Genomic DNA, 11,044 nt, shown 5'->3' on the forward strand with positions numbered 1-11,044 from the left:
ATTTAATGCCAAATATTTCGTCTGCACATCTCAGACATTATCTATGAGCAGAAATAACAATGGCACATAAGCTTTCATGTATATAGGCTTCCACGGAAAATTTATAGTAAAAAAGTGGAAAAAGTAACTGAAATAGTTTCGAGAAATAGTTGATTTTCTGATCAAAAAGTTGGTAAAAAGTGAGTTTTTAGAAACTATTATACGCGAAGCCAAAAGGGAATTTGTAACGTTGAAGAGAAATCGGTAGATAGAATTGATTGAAAAGCAGAACCGCATTTTTGTGTCAATTTCTGTTGAGACTATGACCCGATATAAATGTGCATTTACTGGTTGGAAGTATTTTCGCTGTGAGAATTTATACTTCCACAATTTATACTTCCACACATATTTGCTCGTAAAAGCCTAGCTCAGGAAGAACTCCCGAGTGAAAGCAAAAATTCAAAAAACGGCTCAAAAGACAATTCTTTTGAGACCGTGATACTACGTTTTTCGACGTTTTAAGACTGTTGATGGGTAGTGGAAACCATATTTACGCAGTGGTAACACATTTAACATTACTTTTTACTGAAAAAAGTGCACTTCATAATGTAAATTTTGGGTGAATCAGAGGATGAACAAATGAATTGGGAATCAAGGCGTAACAGTCAATGCTCAGAAAGAACAGGTTCAGACCCTTATACGAAACACAAAATTTGACAATTTAGGCATGTTTTGTTAGACACACTCATTAAAGATTGTACGAAAAGAAAACTTGAAGAAAACAAATTGTTTTTATCAAGTTGACATTTCTTACAACCTGTCATGAATGTGTTTAACAAAACCTGTCTAAATTGTCAAAATTTGTGTTTCACCGCCTTCCTGATCAACTCAGAAGTGTCTTAACCTGTTCTTTCAGAACCTTGGTAATAGTCTGTGATAAACTTAGAATAATCTCAAATTTTCTGAAATTTTGTCAGAGTTACGACCCCTTATATGAAAAACAATGTGTGTGGCAACCATTTTATTGTTTTGATGTTCATTAAAAGCTCTGGCTCAACGCTATTATCGATCAAATTTCACAACATTAGTTAGTGCGCCTTCTAATTCGAAATATTCAAAATCTAGTACCGTTCGAGAAAACGATTCGTAATTTGTGTCACCAAATGTCATCGTGTAATGTTACTGGGGCAGCTGCAGTCAAAATGAAAATATTTTGATTAGAAAATTGTTTTTGTTATTTTCTGTTAATTTTTAAGCCAAAACTTCAAAATGAATAGCATCGGTTGGGCGATACTATTTAAGACTGGATGTTTCTGTACCCGTGAACAATTAACAATAAATGGGGCGAAGTATACGGTTCTAGATAACATTGCTACAGGGTGAGTGCGATCAGATAGAAAATCTGTGTAGCAAAATCACTGTTTTCTATGAGCAATTGCGTAGAAACGTCCACCTTCTTTATCAATTCATCACTCGATGATTTTCCATTATTTTGCAGTGGTTTCAGTATGATCGACCTCGTAGAGAACAATACAACACGAACAAAATTTGCACTTAAACGAATTACGTGTCACAGTATCGATGACCAGGACATCGCGTTAAAAGAAATCGAACTGATGAGCAGAATCAACAGTGAAAATGTAATACGAGTCATAGATCATGCGGTAACCGGCCAGGCTGATATAGTCGTCAATGCAACCAGTGAAGTGTACATTGTGTTACCGTACTATAAGAACGGTTCCCTGCAAGATCACCTGAACTTTCGGGCCAGAAACAAAGACTGTATGCCAGAAGGTCAAATATTGCAATTATTCCTAGGAATTTGTGAAGGACTGCGTGCCTTTCACGAAGCTCAACCGGAGCCGTTGGCTCATCGTGATTTAAAGACGGCAAACATTTGTTTGTCCAATGGAATGGAACCGATCATCGTCGATTTGGGATCGGCTGCAGTAGCTCGAGTACAGATACGCGGCCAGCAAGAGGCTCAAAAATTGAAAGACTTGGCCGAGGAGCGTTGTTCGATTGTTTATAGGGCGCCGGAATTGTTCAGCGTAGAAAGTTACTGTATGATTGATGAACGAACCGATATTTGGGTAAGTGAAAGCATGAAACATTTGCCAATGTCGAGACGCCTAACCAACCAAAACAAATTTTCTTACACAGAGCCTTGGATGTATTTTGTATGCAATGTGTTCGCCAACAGCTAAGTGTCCTTTCGATCCGATTTATGAAAAAGGTGATTCAGTTGCTTTGGCAGTTTTGAGTGGTAACATTACCTTTTCCGACGACTGGCCTTATTCACAGGTATACACGAACGACATTCGACGAATGAAATTCACTTAACCATTTTTGTTACCTCTATCACCTTCCTTGCAGGACATGCAAAATTTGATTACGTTTATGCTTCGCATCAATCCAATGGAACGACCGTTTGTTTATAGCGTTATTGAGAGGACGAATGATTTGATTGGAAAGCTTGAGAGTCGAATTTAAAATAAGATTCATGTTACGCGCCGTGATATGTTGGTAAGAAATAAAACAAATTTTCTAAAAATTACCGGTCTCGGTATGTTCATTGAACGTCTGACGCGCCAGATGAAACAAAATCCGCTAGAGTCAACACTGAAACCATTCCCATCGGTTCGAATAAATTAATTTTTAATGGTCATCTTTAGTCAAGCCCGGACAGCCACTATTCAAATCGTCTATATCCGAGTACTTTGTCCCGCACCAATGACAGTACAAGTATGTCGTTCGTACGTAGTTCGTAATCATTTCAAGCTTCTCGGTAAGTTCATACTCGATTTCTTCTTCTCCTTCTTCCTCTTCTTTGTCATCGTCTGATTCGTCCTGGTCTTCTGCATCATCCTCTTCCGTTGTCTGTCGATTCGGCCAGAACCATGCCAGAGCGGGCTTTTCGATTTTCTCTTCCAGGTCCAGTTTTTCGCATGCCCGTTGACATTTCCTAGAAACAAATTCCAATAAATTAGGTCACTCCGACCATTTGGTGTTTGAGCTTCCACTCACCCCAAATCAGCTTCCATTTGCTTTCCTGTGGAAAAATATTAAATTTTCATCAATTGATCAGCTTGTCTCTCAAAGCGACAACATCCCTAACCTTGTGCTCGTTGAGTCATCCGCTTTCTGAACTCATCGGTGGAAATAGCGCCTCCGCTATCGTTTGCCTTCAATCGATTCAGTCGAATCAATTGACGATGTTCTTTCAACTGTTTCAACGCAGCATCCCGTCCTAAGCCTCCACGGTCCGTTTTAATGTCAATTCCGATTGGTTCTAAAATACCACCTTTCGACGACTTGCCGATCGCCTCTCCCTCTTTGTAACCCATTTTCATTAGCATTGCGAATCCTTTGTTTTGTGACGTTATAGCGCTACTCAAGCCTCTGTGACGTTGTTCCTCTTCCAGCACTTTGGCTGGTTTCATCTTTGCGCGATGGTCCTCGTCGTATTTCGCTTTCTTTGCAGAAACGGCTATTGAATGTTGATCGACTTTAGATTTGTAGAGACCGGGGCGGATTTCGTTGGACCTGGTGAAGACTGGTTGGAGTTTAAACTGTTGTGGCAACAGAATGAGGTCTTACTCTTTTGGGAGAAAAGCATCCGACATGTAATCCTCTTCTTCACTAGACATTATTCCGCATAAAAACTGCTTAACGATGGCAACTCAAGTTGTTTACAAACACCACAAAATGTAAGTTGACTAGAGAGTCGAACGGGACTAGAGGAAACCTTGGGTGTTACGTAAATTATACTAGATTTTGTTCATCGAAAAAGTCACTTTCCGTTTTACGCATTCATCGGATTCATCAAATGAACGACATAAATGAATCGAGAGAAAATGGCGATGAATCGAGCGAAAATGGCGAAAATTACATGTCACTCGTGACGTATACAGGGTTAACCATGTAAACATACGTTCTGGTACAAAATCACAGGATGGATTTGGAAGACAGAATTTCTAAACTTATCTTCCCTGACGGGATACCAGACAATTTAAAAAACGAAACCGAACTGTTCGCCTATCTCGACAAATTGGGCACATACAAAGTCGAACAATTGAAGAAGGAACAAAGTCGACTCAGCGAAGAAAATCGGGCAATCGTCGAACAAACACAGGATCTAGCTATCGTCAACTACAAAACATTCATCAAAACATCGGAATGCTCGAAACGGATCAGCGACAAGTTCAAAGAAACGGAAGATGGATTGGACAAACTGATTGGCATCATGCCGAATGTGACGAAGAAGTGTCAGGACTTCATTGCCACATCCAGTGAAATTAACACGTCACGCAGATTGAACTCGTTAACTCTAAAACGGAACGCTCAACTGCTAGAGATTTTGGAACTGCCGCAACTGGTTGACACATGCATCCGAGATGGTAAATATGAGGAAGCATTGGAATTGGCTGCATACGTACAGCGATTGGGCGTCAAGCATGGCAATGTTCCCATAATCAATGTGAGTCTCACTGCGATGTGAAATGTTGAACTGTGGGTTTTGATCCAACAACATTTTCAGAGCATAATCGTGGCGATTGAAGCCTCCTGGCACACAATGTTGAAGCAGTTGCTCGGTCAACTGAAAACCGATCTGCAACTACCGAAATGTTTGCAGGTCGTGGGCTACATTCGTAGGATGCAAGCATTTTCCACTGCTGAATTGAGAATCGTTTTTCTGAGGGCCCGAGATGATTGGTTCAATCAAACATTGAGCAACATACCCAACACCGATTGTTCGTTTGCGATGCATTTTTTGTCGTGTGGTTCAGAGAAATTAAATGTCTTGTCTCCACAGCTCACCAGCATCTCATGAAAACCATCGAACTGACCAGAGTTAATTTGTTCAATATCGTCACGCAGTATAAGGCCACCTTCCCCGATGAGGATACATCGAATTCGAAAAATGAATTAGGCTCGATGCTCTACAGTTGGCTTCAACGGAAGGTAAGTGAAAACAGTCGACCCTCCCTTGTGGCCAGATTCCTATATTTTCGTCCGCTCGTTCTTTTTGTAGATCGAAGACTTCCTACAAACACTGGAATTGGATCTGAAGCACAGCGTCAATTCAATCGATTCCATTCTCGGTCAGTGCATGTACTTCGGTCTGTCGTTCAGTCGCATTGGTGCCGACTTTCGTAGTCTCATGGTGCCGATATTCGTCAAAGTGATCTTCAATCAGTTCCAGAATGGCATCTACAAGTCGACCAAACAATTCGAATCGGACATGGAAACGTACACGCTCATCAATAAAGTCATCATCGACAATAACCGCGAAAAATCCGACAGCACCGGCACTGCACCGCCGGATTCTTTGTTGGACTTTCATCCGTTGGCTGTATATTGTAATGGCATCATAACATGCCTGAATGAATTGCGACACTGTGCACCGATCGCTCTAGCCGAAAATGTGACGCATTCCGTTCAAACATCATTGGAATCGATGGGACGGTGCATTTTGAATTTCTATCGTCAGGAACAACAAGCCTTCGCCACAAACGAACGCACGAATTTCATAAAATTTTGTTCGTGCTTCGCCTACGATTTGATACCGTATTTGCAACGATGTTTGCACGTTGTTTTTGAACCGGCAACCGTGACTGGATACTTGGGCATAAATGAAATTGCGCTGCAGAAGGCTGGTATTACGTTCTTGAGAGCGAAACAAATTATGGAACCGATTCAACATTTGTTGCCGGACAAAGTGGAGACAATCATGCAGAATAATGAAAAGAAGATTTTGGATGAAGTGAAGGTGTAATGGGGGGAAATGTGCAATAAAATTGATTACAAATCGAAGTCGTTTGACGTCATTCGTAGAGGTGAATAAGCGGGACTTTTCTTTCAGGCGTTCGGCGATTTACAAATTGCCTTCAACGAGCTACTTCGGAGATTTTTTTGCAAGACTTCCAACCTGTTCTTGGTTCGATGTTTCAATATTCAATTTTACTTCTTCTACTCCCAAAGTTTGCATTCAGTCACATCAATAGCGAACATTCAGTTGGAGAATTCTCTGCGGTAGCACGAGTTTGCACGAGTTTTGATCGAACGAACAGTAGAAATGCTTATCCATCTTAAACGATGTGAGAACAATGTTTTATTGAAATTTTAAATTTACATTTTGATAACGATAACAATAACAATTCACGTAAAACCTAACCGGCCATGCACTGCACTTCTTATGACAAATGGAAAAAAAGGAAACAAAATTTACGACACAACTAGTATTGCTGGCTCGTAGCATCCAGCTCGGCTGAATCGTGATTTTTTTCGGATCTCGTTTTCAACAAGACTGGATTAATATTCGGCATCACACCCGCTTCGGGAATTTGCACGTCCTTCAGCAATTCCTTCAACTCGGCATCATTTTCAATGGCCAGCATTATATGCCGCGGAGTAATGCGAATTCTCTTGTTTTGTTGGGCAGCATTTCCCGCCAGTTCGAGAACTTCAGCACAAAGGTACTCTAAAACACTGGTCAAACAAACGGCACTGCTACTGCTGATCCGCTTTGCATAATTACCTTTGCGAAGATTACGTTCGATTCTACCGATGGACATAATACATCCGGCCTTTTGTGATTTAGTTGCTGAAATCAACGAAAACCACGTTTAAAAAAATCTCTACTGTGGCCGTCACGACACAAAACGACCAAAACAAACTTGTTGGAATTTTGAACTTCTCAACTTACTGCGTGGACGTGATGTGCTTTCCATTTTTATAGAAATATTGAAACTGACAAAAATTCGTTATTACGCCAAAATTACAGAAGAGTTCAGAATTCTTCAACAAAAATTAACCATGCGGACTGGTGTACACTGTCACACTAAATGCTGAATTCAGTTTGTTGTCAGCAACATATTTTGCGAACGGCTGAAATGCGATGATTTCGTAAAGGCGCAATATATGTTGCTGACAACAAACTGAGGCTCTCGTCAAAGTATTTTTTTTGTCGTTGATGATCAATTTAACTTCCACAGCTCCGATGGTATTTCTTTTGCCATCAGTTTATCGAGGAGCTATCAATCAAATAGTCTTATGAGTATCCAACTCGTTACACTTGAGAGGTGGTCACCTATTTCTCTTTTTTTTTTTTAAATCCAATACAGTGCACACATAAGGCTTAATTTCCACTTACACAGAACCACTTGGTTTTGCCTCTGTTTAGCTGCTGAATCAAGCTTTTTTTCTATTGTTTAAAGTGTAAACGGAGTGCTTTTTTCGTAACTGTTAATCGAGACTAAGACAACGATAAAAGGATGGAATAATTCCACCCCTAAAAGAACTGTTCCGGATCTTTTAAATCCAATGCATACGTAAGACAAGGATGGAATATTTCCGTGAAATTTCCGAATGTACACTATGACACACAGTCTACGACCATTTTGACATCGAGTGCGAGGTGCTTTACTAGATATGTAATTGTAGCAAGAGTTAGAGTTTGTACCGAGATTCATACAACGTTTTATGCAACAGATCAGCTTAAGTTCGCAGTTTACAAACATGATGCTGAGTTGAATAATAGTACATTACTGCTATAAGGCTGTATATAAGAGACGTGTACGTATACGAGCGCTTGCGCAAGTATTAGTACGAGTCTCTTATATACAGCCTTATATTAGTGAGGTATTTTATCGCAGTATGCAAACACCACTTTTTCTAGTGATATAATTTTATTGCAAAACCTTTAGCTCTCTAAGGTAAATTTGTTTACTCTTATGTACGTCGTGTATATAGCACACAATACACACACACCGTGTGCGATAAATGTAATTCTCGACAATTTTGAACTATTTTTTAGGGTTTGTGTGTTCCATAATTGATCGATTACGATCAGGCTCACGTATCATACGTGACATATGTAACTTTGAGTGTTATCATAAAATCGCATAAAATGTACCAATTTTTCACATGTGAGGCGGCAGCAACGCCATCTGTTATCATTTCTCTTCTCATTTAGAAAATTACGAAATTTTCAATTTTACACTGTTTTAAGGTATTTTATCTCGCTCGCGCCGTGTTGTGACGTCACTGACCTAGCAGGATAAATACGAACTTATTGACAAGTGAGACTATTGCTGCCTTGTTTTCGCTCATACGATAATATAAGATTAGCGATACATGAGACGGACAATCGAGACTTTCCGGTCGAAATTATTAGCGTCTAAAAAAAGTGATCATGGTCGACAGCTGCCAAATAGAGTACTATTTTGTATGAAATGGATTTTTACAGTGTTTTATAGTTGGGTTTTCATTGATGAATTGACGAGGTTAAGATTCGAAGATATGGATTTGACTGACTAAATTTAGACTAAACGTATTTCAGAGGATTTTGATGTAAGACACTGACTTTCAGACAAGGACTAAATGTAAACTTTCGTAGCGAGCATTTGGACCATTTGCATAACATTAGAGTTGAAAGCTTTCAGTTTCAGTTTTTTAACGCGGCAGCTGGTAATCTTATCGGACTAGAGATATGCGTATTTCACAAGGAATTGATAACTAAGAGCATGGGCTTAATCTCGTGTCTGCCGCTAATAACATAATAATCATCTTCATCATAGCTCTGCACCCAGCATGAACACTGAATTCATCAAGTAACAAGTTTGGAGGCTTTGGCGATGAATATCGCTGAGGATATTGTTTATCTTTAAAATAACTTGTAACGTCATCAGTCTCTGAATACTATCTATGTTCATGCTTCATGCTAGGAGCAGTGCTGTGTCTTCATAAAAAGTAATCCATTTTTTTCATATTTTTATTCGAATACTTATTTCAAGTTGTACAACAGCTTGGTGACGTAATCGTCAAAGTTAACGTAATCGAAGACGAAAGTAACGTTGTCTGAACTAACTTTTGTGGCCAGCTTATAGCCGGTGGACATTTTTAAGTTCTTAAAATCGAACAAAATCTGGCACACAATATTGCGTTCGACATCAACAGGCTCATCAAATGTAATTGTCGTTTCATTCTTTTGTTTCTTCTGTTTGGATGATGTTTTTATATGATGATTTCTACCATTCAGAGTTAAAAGAAGCACATAGAAACCCTCGTAATCACAACAGCCAACAGTAAATCCTTCCAAGCGAATTGAATGATTACAAGTGAATGACAGAATTGCTCCCATGACGTACTCTGTGCAACTATTATCTGGTTTATAAGAAATGACTCGATTACATACCACACACGCTGCTGATGTCTTTGCTAAATTCGTTGTAGACCGATTTCGTGGCGTTTGATTGAATTTTTCTGATTTGAAATCTTTAAGCTGACCGATCATGTAAAAAATTTCGTTGGTTTCGTCTTGACTAAAAAGACCCCCGTACGACCTTTGACGAATGACGAATTCCTCGATCGTCATCGATCCAAAACGTATTTGATTGATGGCATCATCCAACTCATGACGCAAATTTTCCGCATCGTCTGGATCAACATTTCTCCGCTTGCATGCAGCCTTAGCCCATTCTATGCAGGCATCAAAAGCTTCTGTTTCTCTGCAGTTCAACGTATCTAGTTTTAGTATGGTCAGAAGCAAATCACGATCACAATTGATGATAAAATCTTCAGACTTAAGTACTTTCACCGTGTCCTTTTCGATGAGCGATTCGCATAAATTCTTCAATACATCGATATCATACAAAACAGCCAAACGATAACCCAGGAACATATTGTCCAACGGTGTAATTTCGATGAGAAAATCGACACATAATTGGACAAACTGATTGACAAGCGACTGTTTCGCTAAGTCCAAAACACCTTCGATATCTTCAACGGTCAGCACAATTTCGTCTAAGTAAAAGAACTCGATAAACTTTCTAAAAGCAGATGCCGATGTTCCAACTACTTCCACATCGGATTTGTCAGGCTGAGAACCATAGAATTGAGTTTTGTATTTAGAACTGATTGCAGCCAATACACACCGATGGGCACGAATACGATCAGATCCAATGATAAAACAAACATCACCCGTCTCGTCTTTATCCTCATAAAGTTGTTTCAGTGATTCGATCGCGATTGGGTTCGGTCGTGCTCTTGAGACCATCGCATTAGTGTCAGATGGTAACACGGTTCCATTGTTTGCACTCATTTTATCACTTTGTATTGTGCAAATAAAACTTAATTAACATCATTCAAATAAACTCTAAATGAATTCGCTTTGATCAAACTGTCAATTAATTATTAGAAAACAGCTGATCTGTGACACGGCGAGGTGGCGAAGTTTAAACATTTAAATACTATTCTTACAACTTAGTACGTCACTTGTAGCAATAGTCATTTAAACTGTTTCCTCTAAAGAAATAATTTTGAATGATTTGCTGACTATTCCCTTGATCACAGCACTGTAGCAGAGCTGTGCCTTGATCTATATTTGTATCAGAATATTATTCGTTCATAGCATGAATCTCTTGTTCTGTAACGATATTGTGCTGCTTTGAACATCATGCTTTCATTCCTCTTCCAGCACTTTAGCCGAGATTTAAGTTGGCTACATCTTTGCCCATGTCTGCAACATATTTCACATTCTTAAGATGTTTTAAAGTAGGTGTCTTAGTGAACGAAATTCATGTTAACCCAAATGAAGTAATAGATTCTAAAATATTTTTTTCCGTCCGTGAAAGACATCGATATAAGAAGTTTAATAAATTCCGTCCAGATCCATTCGTTCACCTTTATAATTAAAATTTTCCATTAAAGTAGAAAATAAAACAATAAATTTTGAAATGTCCACTCTATCTGACATTCGTGTCTACTAAGTATCTCTTCCTTGGGCTATATCTCAATATAAGTTATGTATTTTGCCAACACCAATTCGTAACGCTAAGGCATAACTAACTATATACAATATGACTATCATGACTGCTACCCATATGCGCTACAATAAAATATAAATTTCTCATCCAGAAAATCCAGACGAGATAAATTTATTGCAATGCATAGAATGTGTAGGCATGGGGAACAAAGTGTATAATATTTTTGTGAAGCTCTTTTATTGTTAGTACATAACGTACAGTGAGGTGGGCAAAGAACGAATATCTTTTTTTCTTCC

The 11,044-nt window shown here is 39.0% G+C and overlaps 5 protein-coding genes across 6 annotated transcripts; 2 read left to right on the plus strand and 3 right to left on the minus strand.

Annotated features, from left to right (window-relative positions):
- Positions 1 to 1,139: 1,139 nt before the first annotated feature.
- LOC119085840 (probable serine/threonine-protein kinase DDB_G0291350) lies at positions 1,140 to 2,536 on the plus strand. The gene is made up of 4 exons (XM_037196343.1): positions 1,140 to 1,358; positions 1,478 to 2,072; positions 2,143 to 2,283; positions 2,356 to 2,536. Exons 1-4 carry the CDS (start codon positions 1,249 to 1,251, stop codon positions 2,470 to 2,472), a joined length of 963 nt encoding a protein of 320 aa, XP_037052238.1. The 5' UTR covers positions 1,140 to 1,248; the 3' UTR covers positions 2,473 to 2,536.
- An 80-nt stretch (positions 2,537 to 2,616) lies between these two features.
- On the minus strand, positions 2,617 to 3,724 carry LOC119085848 (G patch domain-containing protein 11). The gene is made up of 4 exons (XM_037196354.1): positions 3,580 to 3,724; positions 3,098 to 3,525; positions 3,007 to 3,031; positions 2,617 to 2,944 (listed from the first exon to the last, which is right to left on the minus strand). Exons 1-4 carry the CDS (start codon positions 3,627 to 3,629, stop codon positions 2,638 to 2,640), a joined length of 810 nt encoding a protein of 269 aa, XP_037052249.1. The 5' UTR covers positions 3,630 to 3,724; the 3' UTR covers positions 2,617 to 2,637.
- Positions 3,725 to 3,873: 149 nt separating this feature from the next.
- Positions 3,874 to 5,796, plus strand: LOC119085827 (conserved oligomeric Golgi complex subunit 8). The gene is made up of 4 exons (XM_037196328.1): positions 3,874 to 4,459; positions 4,520 to 4,733; positions 4,796 to 4,944; positions 5,015 to 5,796. The coding sequence occupies exons 1-4, from the start codon at positions 3,935 to 3,937 to the stop codon at positions 5,756 to 5,758; spliced, it is 1,632 nt and encodes a 543-aa protein (XP_037052223.1). The 5' UTR covers positions 3,874 to 3,934; the 3' UTR covers positions 5,759 to 5,796.
- A 265-nt stretch (positions 5,797 to 6,061) lies between these two features.
- Positions 6,062 to 6,847, minus strand: LOC119085857 (histone H2A-beta, sperm-like). 2 transcript variants are annotated; one of them, XM_037196369.1, is made up of 2 exons: positions 6,686 to 6,847; positions 6,062 to 6,583 (listed from the first exon to the last, which is right to left on the minus strand). In XM_037196369.1, the coding sequence occupies exons 1-2, from the start codon at positions 6,711 to 6,713 to the stop codon at positions 6,219 to 6,221; spliced, it is 393 nt and encodes a 130-aa protein (XP_037052264.1). In that variant the 5' UTR covers positions 6,714 to 6,847; the 3' UTR covers positions 6,062 to 6,218. The 2 variants fall into 2 exon arrangements, with proteins under 2 accessions (XP_037052264.1, XP_037052263.1); XM_037196368.1 differs by having other exon boundaries at positions 6,062 to 6,586; positions 6,689 to 6,845.
- Positions 6,848 to 8,656: 1,809 nt separating this feature from the next.
- LOC119085835 (BTB/POZ domain-containing protein 2-like) lies at positions 8,657 to 10,206 on the minus strand. The gene has a single exon (XM_037196338.1). The coding sequence runs from the start codon at positions 10,082 to 10,084 to the stop codon at positions 8,768 to 8,770; it is 1,317 nt and encodes a 438-aa protein (XP_037052233.1). The 5' UTR covers positions 10,085 to 10,206; the 3' UTR covers positions 8,657 to 8,767.
- Positions 10,207 to 11,044: the final 838 nt, after the last annotated feature.

The sequence above is a fragment of the Bradysia coprophila genome, chromosome IV (genome assembly GCF_014529535.1).
Source record: "Bradysia coprophila strain Holo2 chromosome IV, BU_Bcop_v1, whole genome shotgun sequence".
Taxonomy (NCBI): domain Eukaryota; kingdom Metazoa; phylum Arthropoda; class Insecta; order Diptera; family Sciaridae; genus Bradysia; species Bradysia coprophila.

Bases quoted from the DNA above. Each gene is read 5' to 3' on its own strand.
- LOC119085840 (XM_037196343.1), top strand. From the start codon at position 1,249: ATGAATAGCATCGGTTGGGCGATACTATTTAAGACTGGATGTTTCTGT. The intron at 1,359-1,477 runs GTGAGTGCGATC...ATTATTTTGCAG, and splicing joins CTAGATAACATTGCTACAGG to TGGTTTCAGTATGATCGACC. The intron at 2,073-2,142 runs GTAAGTGAAAGC...TTTCTTACACAG, and splicing joins ATGAACGAACCGATATTTGG to AGCCTTGGATGTATTTTGTA.
- LOC119085848 (XM_037196354.1), bottom strand. From the start codon at position 3,629: ATGTCTAGTGAAGAAGAGGATTACATGTCGGATGCTTTTCTCCCAAAA. The intron at 3,032-3,097 runs GTTAGGGATGTT...ATTTTTCCACAG, and splicing joins GATGACTCAACGAGCACAAG to GAAAGCAAATGGAAGCTGAT. The intron at 2,945-3,006 runs GTGAGTGGAAGC...ATTTGTTTCTAG, and splicing joins CAAATGGAAGCTGATTTGGG to GAAATGTCAACGGGCATGCG.
- LOC119085827 (XM_037196328.1), top strand. From the start codon at position 3,935: ATGGATTTGGAAGACAGAATTTCTAAACTTATCTTCCCTGACGGGATA. The intron at 4,734-4,795 runs GTTCGTTTGCGA...TTGTCTCCACAG, and splicing joins CAACATACCCAACACCGATT to CTCACCAGCATCTCATGAAA. The intron at 4,945-5,014 runs GTAAGTGAAAAC...TTCTTTTTGTAG, and splicing joins ACAGTTGGCTTCAACGGAAG to ATCGAAGACTTCCTACAAAC.
- LOC119085857 (XM_037196369.1), bottom strand. From the start codon at position 6,713: ATGGAAAGCACATCACGTCCACGCAGTA. The intron at 6,584-6,685 runs AGTTGAGAAGTT...TGATTTCAGCAA, and splicing joins CACATCACGTCCACGCAGTA to CTAAATCACAAAAGGCCGGA.
- LOC119085835 (XM_037196338.1), bottom strand. From the start codon at position 10,084: ATGAGTGCAAACAATGGAACCGTGTTACCATCTGACACTAATGCGATG.